We start from the raw sequence: 18,050 nt of genomic DNA, 5'->3' as shown, positions 1-18,050 counted from the left end.
GGCTCTCAGGCGCCCTCCTAATTAATAAACATTTGCAATTGTGTATTGCTTCCCCTGGATTGCAATATCATTTTGTATAAATGCTCATTTATTCCCCAAAAAGGAAAACCATTAGGAGTCACGGAAATGTCTCTAAGCATCTATTTTGACACCCCTGTCTGCTGGTATTAGGCGATGTCTGGATAGGTTGTGGAGTGTAGTGGCCTCAAATCCACTTTAAATGAAAATAATTGTCCACTTCAAGAAAGGCAATAACTAAAAACAAATTACTTAGCAGTGATGGGGCTGACAACGGATGCATGACAGAGTGGTGAGATGATGGAAGACATTTGTCAGATGCACAGCATGTTGTATAGCGATAGCTAGGGGAACAGTCAGACATATCAAAGAAGATACGCTTCTTTGTTTCTCTTACCGTGAGTTGAATAAGAGATGACAAGATCAATATCATTCTCGTAGATCTATTAGATATAAAGACCCATGCAAGAGATGGTTAGCTTAGCTTAGCGTTAAGACTGGAAGGCAATGGGAAAACGGCTAACTCTGTTCAATGGTAGAAAAATGGAAAAAAAAATGTAGCAGGCCCTTTTAAGCTCACTAGCTAATGGAATGGGCTGCTATCACTCGGACCAACAAGTCTGTAAATAAGAAACTACAGGAGCACATTGTTTGCCTAGTGGTTACCGTGAATGCCATATAAACACAACTTTACTGGTTTGACTGCAGCCATCGACCTTTGTGACATGTCTCACCACCCTCTCATTGCCCATATTTCCTGTCTGCCTCCAATCTAGCTCCACCCTGGTGAGACCAGCCTGATCTTATATGCTTCACATTCATTTCTGTCCCTCAGATCACTCTGGACTTTCTCTTATCTCTGTGGGGAGGATCAAAAATGACCTGGGCAATCAGGGCTTGCGTTAAGACCTCAAATGTGTCCCATATTGCAAGGAAGCCCCTGTTTTGTTCATGTAGTTTTCTATTTAGCCTCATGAGACCAACCTGCCTTCCACTAACAGAGGGAAAGTGGTGAGGCCAGATTACCCATTACACAGAGATAAGGTAAAGTCCAGACTCCTCTGCAAGCACGAAGCAAAGATAATAAAACTGCCCTACTTGTACATACAGTTCACTTTTTATGGGGGTCAGGTGCCATACTACATCTTGGGAGGTGCGCAATAACTTCTTAAAAGACTTGTCATCGCCATGCAGTAGCCAGGCAACCAGTACAAACTCCAGTCCTTTACAGTGCTAGCTCTTTCCCCCCTTTTCTCCAGTGTCTGTGCTAGGCTAGGCTAGGCTAAGAGTCTCTTGCATAGGGACATATTTCATGGCAGATCTTGAGAGCGGTATCGAAGAGACAATTCTCTCTAAAGTATAATTCCAGTACATTGCAAACAGGGTTTTCTTTGTATATACTTGTCCATACATTTCCTATCAGTTGTAAGAAACTTTATATCTGAGGTTTGGGAGTACGTGGAAATCATTGGAAAGTAAGCTTGACCATGCAAGAGACATAGGCCTTCAAATGACCAATGGGTATCAAACAAACCTTCCTCTAACATACATCCTATAGTAGCATGAACACACAATGAGGTACATTTGTGTACAATACGTACCGTCTTGTTCAACCTTTTTTGAAAGCCATATGTCACCCTGTGTTCTAGAGCCCAATAACCACTAGACATTGTCGTCACCACAAAAAGAAGACACATTCCAATAAAGTAGCATTATCACTTACGGACCGGTATGTCAGAAAGAATAAGACTAAAATGTGTTATAAGGATAGTAGTGTTTGCTATTGAATATGAGGCACCTATACTTAAATAAAGAGAGAGAGAGATGTCCAGTCCTGAGTGTGTGTGGCTGATCGCTTGTGAAGCCTGTGTGCCATGTCTTGGTGGGGCAAAGCACCTCGCTGTCAGTGCCATTCAGTCAGATCAAGTGTGTGTGTGTGTGCTCGCATGTCTGTGTGTGTACACATGAAGTCAGCTAGGTATGAATCAGAGAGAGAAAATGAGGCCAAGGACGGAATGGACCGGATGATTAGACAGACACCCAAACTGCCCCTTCATGTCGGGCAAACAAACACAATAGTCACCGTACCTAAAAAAAACTACAACAGAAAAATGGTAAAATAGAAACAGCATGAAGTCGAGAATAGAATGGGACTTTCTCATTGTATCTGACAGCACAGGAGGAAAAAAAAGTACCTGGTTCTCATGTGGAAAATGTTAACCGTCTAAAAACTCAAAGCATTCAAGCTGGGGGCAGTTCACAAAACTTCCCCAGTCACCACGGGCTTCAGGAGCAGAATAGAGCAGAATAGTAAATGCATTGGTCAACCGCATAGTCTAGCCGTGCCAGAGATAAAATGACACTTTGTACTGGTCTTCCAGGAGGAAAAAAAGGCATGAATATTTTATACACCTCTCCCACCACACAAAGTCAGTGAAGTCTGCCAGAAGAAAAAAAAAAAAAGGCCCTAACAGCCTGTTCTTTTCATTGGGTGTGCTGGGCTTAGCGACTAGCAGGGGCATTGCAGTAATGTGCCTACTTTGAAGGTGACCAGACACTACATTCTTCTCTTTGCCCCAATAGCTCCGTGCAGGCTGTAAATTTGTCGCCCAACTGTTGACACCGCTTGCAATATGCTGCGCTCAGGGTGTGATCAACGCACGCCCTGTGAGCAACAACAAGAGCACTGCCCCTCTTTCTTGTCTGCTCGCATAGACACACACACACAAAGGTGGCCAACGAGTCATAAAGTAATAAAGCTCCATGGACCCCCCCTATAATGGAAGCAAAAGACAAGGAGGGGAGGGGAGAAGAGACTCAGATGAATAACAATCATTATTGCTCCGATGGAGGGGGCTGTGCAAGTGTGTGTGTGTGTGTGTGTGTGTGTGTGAACATGTATTTTTGTGTGCACCAATTTGAGTTTTAGACCTTAAAAAAGTGAGGACATTTTGGCCAGATCTCACTTTGGGACTGGCCTTTAATGGGCTGTCTGAGGGTTAAGACTAGGTTCTAAGGTGAATGTATGAATAAGGTTTAGGTTAGGGTTAATGTAAGGGTTTCGGTGAGGCATTTAGTGTTGATTGCTAGGTTTAGGGTAAGGGGCTAGGGAATGCAATATGTCAGTGAATGAAAGTATAGGCGTAAAAATGTGTGTGTGTGTGTGTGTGTGTGTGTGTGTGTGTGTGTGTGTGTGTGTGTGTGTGTGTGTGTGTGTGTGTGTGTGTGTGTGTGTGTGTGTGTGTGTGTGTGTGTGTGTGTGTGTGTGTGTGTGTGTGTGTGTGTGTGTGTGTGTGTGTGTGTGTGCGCGCAGGGGGTGCAGGGTGCAGCATGGGGTGGTAACAGCAGTGAAAGCAAACCAAATCTCTGTGTGCTCCTATTCCTCCTCCTCCCCTCTGGAATGGAATCCGCCACAATCGCTGCTAATTGAATGAGTGACAATGCACGGGCAGACGAGGCGACAGATGCTCGCGTGCCTTTACAACCCAACCACCACCACCACCAGCAGTATCAGCGCGCGCGCACACACACACACACACACACACACACACACACATTCCTCTTGACTTCTATCTGAACCGGGGGTCCAGAGGCGCATGCATGCATTTCTATAGCCACGCCACCTGCTGCGCCTATTGACTTTCTTTTAGGTGGCGTGGGTGGGGGGTGTGTATTGCGAAGATTGCAATGAATATGTTCGCAACAGACGTTTAATTCACACTTTCACTTTATGGCTACAAGGCCCGGACACTCTGACTGAGGCGATAATGAAGAGAGCTGCAGCCAAACTACTACCAGAGCTTCTATGGGCTGGGTTGTGCTGATTGCATGCATTTGCCGAGAAGTGCATAGAAACTGATATGTCTATGGCTCAGTCAAAGTATCGTTGTGGAGCTGGAAGCAGGACATTTAGGCTACGTTTTGCACCTGTTTCTAAGCATGAATATTTTTGTGTTGATCTTTTACTGGTGTCCCTAAGCGCTTAAAAGGCCATGTTTGTTCGGCTGCTCTGGTTATGTAGCGTGCCTAAATGTATTAAGCCTCCATCTGCTTTTTACTTAGATTATAACCCCCTCTAAACGTCAATTGTTTTATTCTGCGCAGTGTTTGAGACCCCGGTGCACCCCCACCGTCTCACCCCTCCAACTCTAGTCTCTTTCTTTCGCTCCCTTCTTCCATAAACTCCGGAGCTGACTTTGTTCTCCAAATGTGATTAGCTTCTCTGGGACGCGGGGAGTAATTGCATTACTGCATTGTGAACATTTGGGGCTATGGAAATGCTGGGCGCCCCGTATCAAACCTGTTTAAAAAACCAAGCTCACTATGGTGAAAGATGTGCATAAGAGGCAGTGAATGCAAACATTTTGCAGACACGGCTCAGGCGATGAATAGACACACATGGGGAATAAAGGTTGTCCGCCAATTTAAGGCTACGGGTTATAAATAATCGCTTCTGGTTGGTGTCCATGCACGTTTGGAATATGTAATAGGCTATTGTTTTCAGTCAAATGCGCGCAAAGCTTTAGAAGCATGTGCAGATGCTTTGCTTATAAACGTCAGCCCCCATTGAAGAACCTAGAGGTGTTTTTTATATATAGGCCTATATTACATTTCACTCACAGATAGAGGGTTGCAGCTGGTGGTGAAGGATTCATTTGTTTTGAAGATTAAGTATCTGTCTGTTTCTTAAGGTTACTTATGTTTTGGGAAAATTATATTGAACGCGTGTTTGCAGAGAAATGACTTTAGCTAAGCGTGCAGCGAGGGTGAGCGAGACAGTTATGCGTTTACTATATTTTATTTTATTTTTTGAGAAACTTGTGTTCTTGGAGCTGTGTTCCAGATGGTCAACTACAGATGCATCTATGTTTTCAACTTTTCTATAATATGTGATTTAAATATGCATGAGAGAGTTATGGTAACCTGTTATTGCAACAACCGAAGTTCATGTTAGTTGAGCGCAATGCTCTCTCTATATCTCTCTCTCTCTCTCTCTCTCTCTCTCTCTCTCTCTCTCTCTCTCTCTCTCTCTCTCTCTCTCTCTCTCTCTCTCTGTACGCATGCACACTCACAGGCGTATACCATCGCTTCACGCACGCGCGCGCAAAATGTGTGAATGGGTCTGGAGAAGCAGCTTGGTGCTCTGCAATCCCCCATGACAACTCATTTTCTCACTGTTGTGTGTGCGGTTCGGGGCTCCGCTGGAGTCTTGTTTGGTCGGCTGTAATCGCCGCCGGGTCCCGGTGCCAAACAAACCAGCGCCAGATGGTTCTCCAGAATGCACGGTCCCAGTTGTGCACATTTGTTAAAACCTTAGATTTCTCTCTCTCTCTCTCTCTTTCTCTCTCTCTCTCTCACTCTCTCTCTCTCTCTCTCTCTCTCTCACTCTCTCCCTGTTTCTCTCCATATCCCTTTTTTATCTTTTTTCTATCTCTGTGCTGGCGTGTGCATTTACATGACTCATTTCTTTTTTCTGGGGTACTAAAAAATAAATATAAATGCTACGCTCCAACTGGTGCGTTTTTTAAAAGGCTTTTGCTCGTTATCTAAAACACATCATCCTTACGCAGGACTTGAAAGTGTAGTTGGGACAGATTTGTGCACGCGGAGAGATCTGTTCCTCGGCGTGACCAACTCTTTAAAGGCATTCATTAGAGTCCGGCTCCCATTCTAGGCGATTCGCCACACAGCTTACCAGGCTCACCCGTAGACACACACACAGCCCACAGATGAGGCGCATGAGAAATAATAAAAAAAACATTGCACTTAAAACATCTACCACTGAGTGCCTGTGCACGGAGAGAGGCGGCTAGACAGCTGCCGTTTGAAAGAAACGCAGCATTAGACAGATACAGTGTGCGCTCATGGCATGCATACGCACACAAATGCCAAAGGTATCCAGTGCGTCTGTCATATAGTTGGAGTCAGAGGTGACAGCTGCTGGCTATGGCTGTGCTTTTTTCGCGGTTTATTCGTTATACATCAACAGTGTGTCTATCAAAAAGCTTTAAAGGTGGTGGGTGACACAATGCTGGTGATTGAGGTGACTATATTCTGCTCCTGTCTAATGAGAATTTAGAGTCTGTGTTTCCATGCTGTCTGGGGAGAACAGACCCGAAGCGAGAAACTCGTAAACCTTCCTGTGGTTTTTATAGCAACTAGAAAAAGACGAAAAAAAACGGGCTTGAATGAATGCTTTCTTCCTGAGTTTATTTTCTCCCCTGTCCATTGTAGGGGAATGATCGTTACTCTGAATAGTGTGGAGAATGAACCCCACACAGGGCGTTTTTTTCTATATATTTTTTTTATAACCCCCTACTTTCTCTTTTGCGCCTCCCTTGTCCCCTCCTCTGGAGTTTGAGTGGCCACCAGCCAGCTCTTGGTTTGAAGAAGCGTTTGTCTTTCCCGGGATGTGAAAGGGAAAGGAGGAGGGGGGCCAATGTACAGCAGCTAGTTGGTTGAGGCGGGTTATTTTTGGGCAAGTCTGTGCAGCGGCGCCTCAAACGGAGAGAGGGAGCGAACGAGAGCGCACGGCGCACAGAGCAGACACATGCAGGGAGGAGAGGGAGAAAGTCGCACAGATTTCACTAGGCATTCACTTGGCTCTCCCGCACACTTTATGCGCTCAACAGATCTGTATGACCAGGGAGGACGGACAGACAACGATTTTGGATGATTGTATGGACATTAGTGGAACTTCAGCGATTGTCTTATTCTTGTTCTTCTTTTTAATACACCCTCCTCCGTCCGGTAAAGCAATGCAGCCGCTGATTGAGGACGCACCACATTATTAAGTTAAACTGGAATTGAGCTGTACTACAATTTTTGAGCTCTTTTTTTCTGGGGGGTGGATCCGCTTTCTAAAAAAAATGCAACCAGGAAAAATGAAAGGACCATTTCTGCCAAGAATGTGGAAACTTCTGGCTGTTTTGGCGCTGGCAACGCAACACGTCACCGGCAAGACGTTGAAATATCAGATTTTCGAGGAGCAGAAGGTTGGCACGGTGATCGCCCGTTTGAAAGACGATGTCGCCGACGTGCTGGCCAAACTTCCCAGCTCCGTGTCTCTGCGCTTCAGGGCCATGCAGAGAGGAAGCTCCTCGTTCCTCACGGTGCGCGAGCAGGACGGGGAAATCAGCATCAGGACCAAGATCGACCGCGAGAAACTCTGCGAGAAGAACCTCAACTGTTCCATCCAGTTCGACGTGCTGACGCTGCCCACCGAACACCTGCAGCTGTTTCACGTCGAGGTGGAGGTGCTGGACATCAACGACAACGCACCCCAATTCGCCCGCGCCGTCATCCCCATAGAGATCTCCGAGAGCGCGGCTGTGGGAGCGCGCATTCCCCTGGACAGCGCCACGGACCCCGACGTGGGAGAGAACTCGCTGTACACGTATGCCTTAGAGCCCAACGACTTTTTCAAGATTGACATCCAGGCCAGGACCGACGGGGCTAAATATGCAGAGTTGGTGGTGCTTCGGGAGCTGGACCGGGAGGTGCGCTCCAATTATGAACTTCGATACACGGCTGCTGACAGGGGCGTTCCCCCCAGGACGGGCTCGACCCTCCTCAAAATCAGCGTCTCCGACTCGAATGACAACAGTCCCATTTTTGACAAGCCGTCCTATGTCATAAACCTCCCAGAAAACTCACCTGTTGGCACTCTGCTCATTGACCTGAACGCCACAGACGAGGATGAGGGCACTAACGCCAAAATAGTCTACTCTTTCAGCAGTCACGTGTCCCCCAAAATAATGGAGACCTTCAAGATGAACCCCGACAGCGGTCACCTGACCCTCATCCGGCGCGTGGACTATGAGACCGTCAACTCTTATGACATCGACATTCAAGCGCAGGACATGGGACCAAACTCCATGCCGGCTCACTGCAAAATCCTGGTCAAACTGGTGGACGTGAACGACAATAAACCGGACATCAGCATCAACCTCATGTCCGCTCAGGGGAACGGGGACGCAGCCTACATCTCGGAGGCTTCTCCTTTGGACACCTTTGTGGCTCTGGTGAGGGTGGAGGACTTGGACTCTGGGTTGAACGGTGAGGTCGACTGCAAACTTCACGGTCAGGGATATTTCAAACTGCAGAAGACCTACGAGAACAACTACATGGTATTAACCAACGTGTCTTTGGACCGGGAGAAGAGGTCAGAGTTCAGCCTGACGGTGGTGGCAGAGGACCGGGGCATCCCCAGTCTCTCCACCGTCAAACATTTCACTGTGCACATCACTGACGAAAACGACAACCCGCCACGTTTTGATAAGGGACGATACGAGGTCTTCAAATCGGAGAACAATGCCCCCGGAGCCTATCTGACCTCCATCCTGGCCACCGACCCTGATCTGGACAACAACGGACAGGTGAGCTACTCCGTCTTAGAGAACTCTGTCCACGGGAGCTCCATCTCCACCTACGTCACCATAGACCCCTCCAACGGCGCCATCTACGCACTGCGCACGTTCGACCGTGAGGACGTCAGTCGTATCTCCTTTGTGGTGCAAGCCAAAGACGCCGGAAAACCGCCGCTGTTCAGCAACGCCACGGTCATCCTGAACATCCTGGACGAGAACGACAACCCCCCGGTCATCGTGGTTCCTCAGCTGTGGAACTTCACGGCCGACGTGCCCGCCTCAAAGTTCACCGAGGCCGGGCAGCTGGTGACCGCCGTGAGGGCCACCGACCGGGACACGGGGGTCAACGCCGAGCTCATCTGCTCCATCGTGGGCGGCAACGAGGAGGGCTTCTTCCTCATGGAGCCCAGGACCTGCGAAATCCACGCCAACGCCAGCCTGGGGAGCTTCCCCCACGAGCACGCCGAGCTGACGGTGGTGGTGAGAGACCAGGGCAGAGAGAGCCTCAGCGCCAAGGCCGTGCTGAAGATCACCCTCTACGAGAACATGGAGAACCACGTCCAGGTGATGGACCAGGGGGAGTCGGCCTTGGACGCGTCCCTGATCATCATCATCTCGCTGGGGGCCATCTGCGCCTTGCTGCTGGTCATCATGGTGGTGTTCGCCGCCCGCTGCAAACGCGAGAAGAAGGACAACAGACACTCCTACAACTGCCGGGTGGCCGAGTCCACCCACCAGCACCATCCCAAGAAGCCCTCGCGGCAGATCCACAAAGGTGACATCACCCTGGTTCCCACAGTGAACGGCACCCTGCCAATCAGAGCTCACCACCGCTCGCCGTCCGACACGCCCCCCATGGAGCGTGCCCAGACGGGCAGCCGGCAGAACCACCACAGCCGCCAGTCACTCAACAGCCTGGTGACTATCTCATCCAATCACATCCCAGAGAGCTTTGCCCTGGAACTGACGCACGCAACTCCACCAGTGGAGGTGAGCACACACACACACACACACACACACACACACACACAAACACACAGGAGCACATCATTCTCAAAACTATTTAAATGTGGTCCCTCAGCTCGTTAATAAATCTTATCTCTCTGTTAGTTTATCTCTATCACTGACGCACGCACACAAACACACACACACACACACACACACCCACCCACACACACACACACACACACACACACACACACACACACACACACACTCACATATATACCCACACACACATACATACACACACACACACACACACACACACACACACACACACACACACAAACACACACACAAACTAATAACCAAATTATGTTGAGAAAAATTCAAAAGAGGTCCTTCGGGTCATCTCGAAATCTTATCTCTGTCTTAGTTTCTCTCTCTCACTGTCACGCACAGACACACACACACACACACACACACACACACACACACACACACACACACACACACACACACACACAAACACACACACCTGTCCTCTAATCCACAGACAGCTGTCTCCGTTTGAGCGAATTAACTCATCCTTACATGTGACAGTGACTTAATCAACACTGCCCTGTAGTTCAAGCTGACTCTCATTAAAACTGTGGATGATTATACATATGTCTTTGTCTTTACCATGTTTACACCCTGTCACCATTGCTTCCATGGTTAACCGACACTCACCCCTCAGTCATACGTCTCCATATTCATCTAGACACCACCGCCCAACACACACACACACACACACACACACACACACACACACACACACACACACACACACACACACACACACACACACACACACACCTTTTTTTTGTTTTTGTATGAACGTCATCCATTTTGTCTCATCCATTTTTAGCAGCCTCTCCATCACCCATTTTGTGTTTACTCATCCATTATTTTGTCTTCTGTGTTGTCTCTCTCCTTTTTTTTTACCCTCCCCAATTTCCCATCTGTTATTCATCCCCCCTTTTTTTCTGTTTTGTTTTTTTTTTTTTGTTTTTTTTGTTATTTTTGGATGTAGCAAGTCTCACAGCTTCTGTCCATGCTCCATCAGGGCCAGTACCAGCCCAGACCCAGTTTCCGTGGCAACAAATACTCCCGCAGCTACAGGTAATTTACCCCCTATCCCACAGCTCCCCCCAACCCCCCCCCCAACCCCCCTACATCCCCTAAAAAAAGGATTAGCTTTTGTTTACTTTATAAACCACTTGTTTGTGTTTGTTCATTGTGTACTACATGTTGCAACTACCTGTTGTGCACTGTTGCCTGTCAGTTGCTCAAGTTACGTGTAGATCATGGTCTGATGGCGTGTAAATGTATTTTTTTTCTTCTATTTTTCATATTCCAGTTGTTATCACACCGATGTCATTCAGTTCAAAAGTATATGCAATTCATCCGTCTGAATGTCACAACAGTTTTTCTTGGCACTCAAAAAAAAAAAAACAGGACCCTGGTTTTGAAGTGAGCATTCATCATTGCTTTCATCATGATACCCCCCTTAATGATCTCGAGATGATAGATTTATTGAAGCCCACAGTTGCTGTTGTGATAGATTTATTGATGGGGATTTACCTGCATGTAGAATTTATGGGCACAGCCTACAGGCGGCCTAAAGTTTAACGTGATGGATTTATTTGTCATAAGTCTTCCCTAAGGACGGATTGTTTTTTTTTGTTCTCAAGCCTTTCAAATGGGAATGCATCCTGCTTTGTTTTTTGCAAAAAAGTAGGCCTATGAATTGTTTTACAAATCCAGAATTGACTGATGTATCCCTATGTGCACTTCTCCAGGTATGCATTACAAGACATGGACAAGTTCAGCCTGAAGGACAGTGGGCGTGGGGACAGCGAGGCGGGAGACAGTGATTGTGACATGGGGAGGGAATCCCCCGTGGACAGACTTCTGCTGGGGGAGGGCTTCTCTGACCTCATCCACCTCGAGATGCACCACCGACTCCACCCAGGTGAGCTTTTGGACCATAGGATGCCGCCATTTTGAAATGTCTCTCTCAAACTGCACACAGCAATAACAACCAACACACACACACACACACACACACACACACACACACACACACACACACAACTTGCCAAATTAGCAACTTGGCACCATCTATACAAGCAACTCTCATATAACTGAACACCATGGCTTTGACATTTTAGAGCAAAATCAATTTTGACATCAAACTTAATCAGCGATCAGCGATTCTGGAGAAGGATCGTTGTCAAAATCACTTTTTTTAGTCAAAATCAGTGAATATCTCCTCACGATTAGCTACCTGTCTGCACTTTGTGTGGGCTGACAACAAAAATGGTTTTAATACACAGCCTAGGCTCTGTAAACTGGTAGGTAAACAAAGGGAATCCAAACAAGGCGGGCAACCATACCGTTCACAGAGCCTAGGCTGTGTATTCACCTGAGTAAATCGTCCTCCATGCAACACAACCAGCCCTTCAAGGTACCTTGCTGCCTGACAAGGTTCAGTACCACGGACAGCGTCACTCAGGCCTAAGCCCATTATTTGTGTGTACACCTGCCTATACAGCCACTCTATTCGCCTTGTCGCCAACACAATCCCCATTGTGCTCAGCCCCATTCTTCCCCAGAGCCCTCATTTCCACGCTCGTTATCAAACTGAAAGAGTTACAGTGTGTGTGTGTGTGTGTGTGTGTGTGTGTGTGTGTGTGTGTGTGTGTGTGTGTGTGTGTGTGTGTGTGTGTGCATAAGTGTGTGCGTGCGCTTGTGTGTTCATGCGTCCACGTTTGTGTGTGTGTGTGTGTGTGTGTGTGTGTGTGTGCGCCTGTGTGTGTGTGCATGAGTGTGTGCGTGCGCTCGTGTGTTCATGCATCCATGTGTGTGTGTGTGTGTGTGTGTGTGTGGGGTGGGTGTGCGTTATCTGCCCCTAAGTTAGAGTCGTGTCTGTAAAATCCTCCCCGGAGCTGAGATGAGTCGCCTGTCACTCATCGGTATGTGTCTCAGTCTGCTGTGTGTGTTTTTTTTTCTTCTTCTTCTTTCCCCTTTTTCTTTTCTTTCTGTTTTTTTTTCTCTCCCCGCGGTGAGTGACAGTGGTGCGCTTTCATGTCTGAACTGAGGAGAATTCATAGTAATTGCTTTTAGAATGATGTTATTCTCTCACTCTCTCTCTCTCTCTCCCTCTCTTTCTTTTACACACACTTACTCTGTCCCTCTCTCACTCTCTCTCTCCTACATGCCTGTGAGCTGCTTAGCATCTCTCTCTCTCTCTCTCTCTCCCCCTGTACCTGTTAATGTATTCCCTATCTTTATTGAGATGGATAAAGGGTGCGAGCGATGGACATGGACGGTCTTTGCTGTATCTCCTTTTTTTTCTCTCCCTTTGAGAATGAATTGGAGGTGCTGCACCCCTCCTCCCTCCCCCCTCCCTCCCTCCCTCCCTCTTCCCTTACTCTATCTTTTATGCTAATATGAAAACAGAAGGAGGGGAAGGAGATAATGGGCCGAGAGAGAGGATTATCCCTGTTTCTCCTCAATAGATTTAATTTGTTTAGATTTTTCTATTTAGATGAGCAAAAAGGGGCCTATTCAGGGTGCTGGGTATGATAAAAGAACCAAACAAGAATGCAAATCCCATGCCTTCTAGCTGCACAGGCGAGGGAGATGCGGACATGCTTGGCAGAGCAGCCAAATATTGCATTAACATCTGCCTGCTAATGCCATTTTGGCTGGGATCATGAAAATGATTCAATAATGTCTCTAGTTCCTGGGATTGTTTTTCCAACCGGGAGACTATACCTGGACCTTTGTGCGGTAAGCTGTAAACATCAACAGTCTGGCCCTCTCCAACCAGAAACACAAAAGGATCCGAGAGAGAGAGAGAGAGAGAGAGAGAGAGAGAGAGAGAGAGAGTAAACTAAGCACTGCCAAGCCGAGCTGTGGTTTTGAAATTAATGAAAGACTTCCATTATGAAATATTTAGCAGGCCTTGTACATGGAATATTCATTTGCCATCAACACCATAAGACTTTGGCTGTCGGGCTCAACAGAACCCCTGCCTCTTGTTATGGAACTTTAGAAAAAAAAAACAGAATCTTGACCTCCCCCTGAACCGTGCACCTCTTCAAAGGCAACACTATACCTCACTGTTCCTCCTGCAGTCTTGGGGTTGCATTATTCAAGTATATAGACATTTGTGTTGTACCACAAACTATTTTTGAACAAACCACACTTCTGTCCATGGAATTTTGAGTTGTTTTTTCCCCCTTCGTTTCTATTTATTCTGTACACGTTTATTTGCAGAATATGTAATTGAAAAAGCATTTCTGACCTCGGTGTTTCATAGTGCATGCCCTAGTCCTTGTTGCAGCGGACCCGGGTTCGACTTGAGCCTGGGTCGTTCACTGCATGCCCCCCCCCCTCTCTCTCTCTCTCTCTGTCTCTCTCTCTCTCTCTCTCTCTCTCTCCCATTTTAACTCTGTGACATGTGTGGTTGAGCTATGTTTACCCTTGTGTGAGTGTACTTTATATATATATCTGCCCTGTGTTAATTGACAAATAAAGCAGCTTAACTTAACTACAAACTGCTGTAAACGTCAAAGAATATCTTTAACAAAAAAAGAAGAGGTGTTTCCTGCAGCTAGACCGCGTCTTAACTCTTTCCATGTCCTTTGTTTTTTCTCTCTCCTCCCTCCTTTAGCCATGAGACTGTGCACGGATGAATGTCGCGTCCTGGGACACTCTGACCAGTGCTGGATGCCCCCCCTGTCCTCGCCGGCCTCTTCGTCTGACTACCGCAACAACATGTACATCCCTGGAGAGGAGTCCTCCCAGCAGCAGCAGCAGCAGCAGCAGCAGCAGCAGCAGCAACAGCAACAGCAGCAGCAACAACAGGCCATTATGACCCAGCTGGACCAAGACGACCAGTCCTCAGTTGACTCTGAGCGACGTAAGAGCTTCTCCACATTTGGCAAGGAGTGTGAGAACGAAGAGGCCGGGCCCGGGGGGGTCACGCTCTCCGCCGAGGCAGGAAACGAGGCCTGCGCTGGGGCCGCGGTAGGGGTAGGAGTGGGAGGAGGGGCTGGTTCCCTCCTCACCGAGATGAACTCTGTCTTCCAGAGGCTCCTCCCGAACACCGCCGCCGCCAGCAACAGCATGGACTCGTACGCCGAGTGCAACGAAACGAGCGCGCCCTCAAACACGTCGACGGCCGAACGGGGGAGCGCGCGCGGCGGCAACAACCACAGTAACAACAACGCCGTTCCCCAGGACAACCGCAGGGGCCTGTTGCCGGGCGGGAAAGGTCCCGCCTACCCGCCGGGCGTGGCTGCGTGGGCGGCCAACACCCACTACCTGAATCCAGGGAGCGGGTCGCTGGGAAACAACAATCACGTGTCCTCTTCTTCTTCTCCTTCTCCCTCCTCCACTCCCTCCTCCACCTCCACTTCCACATCGACCCAAGGACAGCCCCCGCACCTAAAATGGCTGCCGGCAATGGAGGAGATCCCGGAGAATTTCGAGGAGGACGACTTCGAGGGCGTATTTCACCAGGCGGGCAAGCGCAGCGAGAGCCGCCACGAGCCCGGCATGGACGCTAGCGAGCTGGTCCACGAGATCAACAAGCTGCTGCAGGATGTGAGGCAGAGCTAAGAGAGAGAGAGAGAGATAGAGAGGAAATGGGAGAGAGAGATTGGGCATAGAGAGAGCATGGTTTCACATTTCATCACCACACCCTGGCAACTACTGCTTGTTTCGTCGTGCCAACGTATATAAACTTGACAATGACCGTGTCTTGTTCACTGTAATATTTAGTCTTGTTTCATTTTGACCAAATATTCCTCCTTCGTGCTGCTGCAGTGCCCAGAGAGACTCGCACAGAGAAAACAAAAAAAAAAAACACGGCACTGAAGTTGCGACGGAGGGGGACTTGAAAGGCATCAAAGTGAAAGCTTGAAGAACAGATTGCTCAGTTGTTATTACCGTCTTTTTCGAAAAAGTCGCTTGAATGGGTGATTTCAAACGGAGATCCACCAAAACGAAAAGAAAAAAGACAACCGAAACCCTTTCTTCATTTGTAATGTTTACAGCAGCGTGAACAGACTGGGCGAGAAACCAACCAGTTGTGTGGTCTAATTTCTGCTTTTACAAGTGTAAGACATGTGTACAGTGTCTGTGGAATTAGGCCGACTCACTTGAATATTGTGCTACGTCTCCAGTTTTTTTTTGTTATTATGGAATGTAAACTGTACAATTTTGCCCTTTGTATTTTAAAAATACACTCTTTTTTACTTCTATATATTTATATGTGTCCATGTATGTTTGTACAGAAAAAGAAACAAATGTCTATTTTTTATATCTGTCACTGCATGTCTTAATATCACTCAATGTGTCTCTTTCCCCCTTCGCCCCGTTTATTTTATAAGAAACAATTGTATTTAATTTTGTTATTGAATGTGTGTGTGTGTGTGTGCATATTGAAAAATAATCACATTCCAATGCAGTTCCATGTTGGAAGTTGGTTTTGTATGGTAACATTGTGACCATTGGATGATCAATAAAGTGGAAGGAATTCCTACCAGGATTATGGCTGAAAAAGTGTTATTGGTGCTTGTCAGTCTTTTCACGACGTCCCCTCATTCAATTCTCATGTGATGCTCACTCAAGTGCATCCATTTACCCCTCTGTCTCTTAGCACCCCTTAATGGTCAGCCTCGGAACTGCAGCACACCGGAAAAAAAACCTGGCTCAGTGCTTCATCTGCAATGCCTTCCCCGTGCATGATAATACCTCAATTCACATGCAAGCATACCATTAGCTATGAATTTATTCCCAAATGATCTCTTTAGATTAAAAAGCATTTAGGTGTTAATTGAGTTTCAGAGTAGGGATTCTCAGTCTCTAAATGTCTCTCTCATCCATGAAAGCATCGCGCTTATGGTAAATATGCTTAGCAAAATGAACAGCATTTGATAATAGCTGCATATGATGAGAAATCAAAAGCTAGATAGTGTAAACTGCAGCCATATGGACTGGTAATATGATTAAACAGGGATGTGGGAGGTGAGCCTCTCTCCCCTCCCCTCACTCACTCACTCACTCTGCCAGTGACTGTGAGGGCTTAACTTGGGAATGATACACTCACAAACAACATCCGACACACAGCCAAGAGGAAATAGAACACTGAGGCAACATTCGCCAACTAAGACTAAATGAAGCAATTAACCTCATGAGACGGAGCGTTAAGGTAAAGGTTAGAATTTGCATATACACAGACACAAACACATACACACAGCCACACACACACACACACACACACACACACACACACACACACACACACACACACACACACACACACACACACAGCTACTGAGCAGACACAAACATTTAGCAGGCCACACACACACTAGTAGTGACACCCATGAGAACATACAGAAAACCGTCAGATGCACACACAAGAAAACTCATAGACCCTCAAACACACACACACACACACACACACACACACGCACACACGCACACAGACACACACACTCGTACCTTCAGACGCATGAAAACACTTAATAATGAGCTCATTTGTCTTCATCATTAAAGAGGCCAGGCATCAATAAACAGGCAGCTTCAGCAGTGTGTGAGTGAAGAAAACTGAAGCATGCTAAGTGCTAACGTAGCATCAGACTCCTGTATGCCAGACGGGGTCCTCCCTATGTTCCCACAGCCTGTTAGTCCCACAGCCATATGTTCCTGCAATTGGCGATTAGGTTCAGGCATCACAGCTGGGTGGTTAGGGTAAGCGAAAGGGGACAGGGAGGTTATAATAGGAGTGAAGCACACACACACACACACACACACACACTCAGACACACGCACATACTAGTTTGTATCAGTTAGATTACTTAGAAATGTGGGAACAAAGGGCTGTGGCTACATAGAGCTGTTGGAACATGGACACACTCCAACCAAGCTAAACTAGCTAACAGTAGCGAAGAGTAGCCTATTAAGGAATGGTGTTGGTTCAGGAGGTGATGTAGGGCTTCAACGCCACTATGAGTAACTTTGTCTGTTGCCGGCCCCTTTGGACAAAAGCGGTAGTATTTTTACGACGGCAGCTGTCGTAAAGCTGTTTTCTAGCGCGTGTCGGTCGTGCGAGTGTCAATGGAGTAGGACGCAATATAGTGCGTGTCCTTGTGTTGAAAGCCGTGAGGGCACGGACTCTTTTCGGCTCCGTGAGAGTGGTTTTGACACTGCATCAACTAATGCCAGTCAGTGCCACACACACCTGATTGCAATGAGTTGATGCCTGATGCAGTGTCACCTAACTACTCTCACGGAGCTGAAAGATTACGTGTCCTCACCATAGATAGTAAATAATATGGATGTAGCATCCGGGCTGACCTCAGTTATTCACACAGCATCCAATAATCCAGGTTTGTGCGCGTCGCCATTTTGTGAGATTTTTACTCCGCCTCACGTAGGGGGGAGGGAGATAGCTGACGTATACCTCCGAGGCAAAGTGAGGGACAACGGGCGGAGAGCTGTCACTCAAGAGATTGCGCCAACACATTTTAACCTCCAAAAGAATAAAAACTAGCGTGGTCCAAAAAAATTCACCCCCCTCAGAGTTGTCATGGAGATATGAACTAAACATACAGACTAGAATGGTTTTTTGATCCAGGCCTGAAATAGGTTTAATAA

At 47.3% G+C, this 18,050-nt stretch overlaps 1 protein-coding gene across 2 annotated transcripts; it reads left to right on the top strand.

The window, feature by feature from the left end:
• The first annotated feature begins 6,748 nt into the window (after nucleotides 1-6,748).
• pcdh18a (protocadherin 18a) lies at nucleotides 6,749-15,890 on the top strand. Of its 2 annotated transcripts, none has more exons than XM_080029600.1 (4): nucleotides 6,749-9,377; nucleotides 10,438-10,493; nucleotides 11,174-11,346; nucleotides 14,056-15,890. In XM_080029600.1, exons 1-4 carry the CDS (start codon nucleotides 6,888-6,890, stop codon nucleotides 15,003-15,005), a joined length of 3,669 nt encoding a protein of 1,222 aa, XP_079885726.1. In that variant the 5' UTR covers nucleotides 6,749-6,887; the 3' UTR covers nucleotides 15,006-15,890. The 2 variants fall into 2 exon arrangements, with proteins under 2 accessions (XP_079885726.1, XP_079885725.1); XM_080029599.1 differs by having other exon boundaries at nucleotides 10,405-10,493.
• Nucleotides 15,891-18,050: the final 2,160 nt, after the last annotated feature.

The sequence above is a fragment of the Ammodytes marinus genome, assembly GCF_949987685.1.
Source record: "Ammodytes marinus genome assembly, chromosome: 6".
In the NCBI taxonomy this organism is placed as follows: domain Eukaryota; kingdom Metazoa; phylum Chordata; class Actinopteri; order Uranoscopiformes; family Ammodytidae; genus Ammodytes; species Ammodytes marinus.
The sequence above is the reverse complement of the archived record's forward strand: the minus strand, read 5'-3'. Positions and strand labels throughout refer to the sequence as shown.

Coding starts and splice junctions, on each gene's coding strand:
- pcdh18a (XM_080029599.1), top strand. CDS start 6,888: ATGCAACCAGGAAAAATGAAAGGACCATTTCTGCCAAGAATGTGGAAA. Junction 9,378..10,404: donor ACGCAACTCCACCAGTGGAG/GTGAGCACACAC, acceptor TTTTGGATGTAG/CAAGTCTCACAGCTTCTGTC. Junction 10,494..11,173: donor AAATACTCCCGCAGCTACAG/GTAATTTACCCC, acceptor GCACTTCTCCAG/GTATGCATTACAAGACATGG.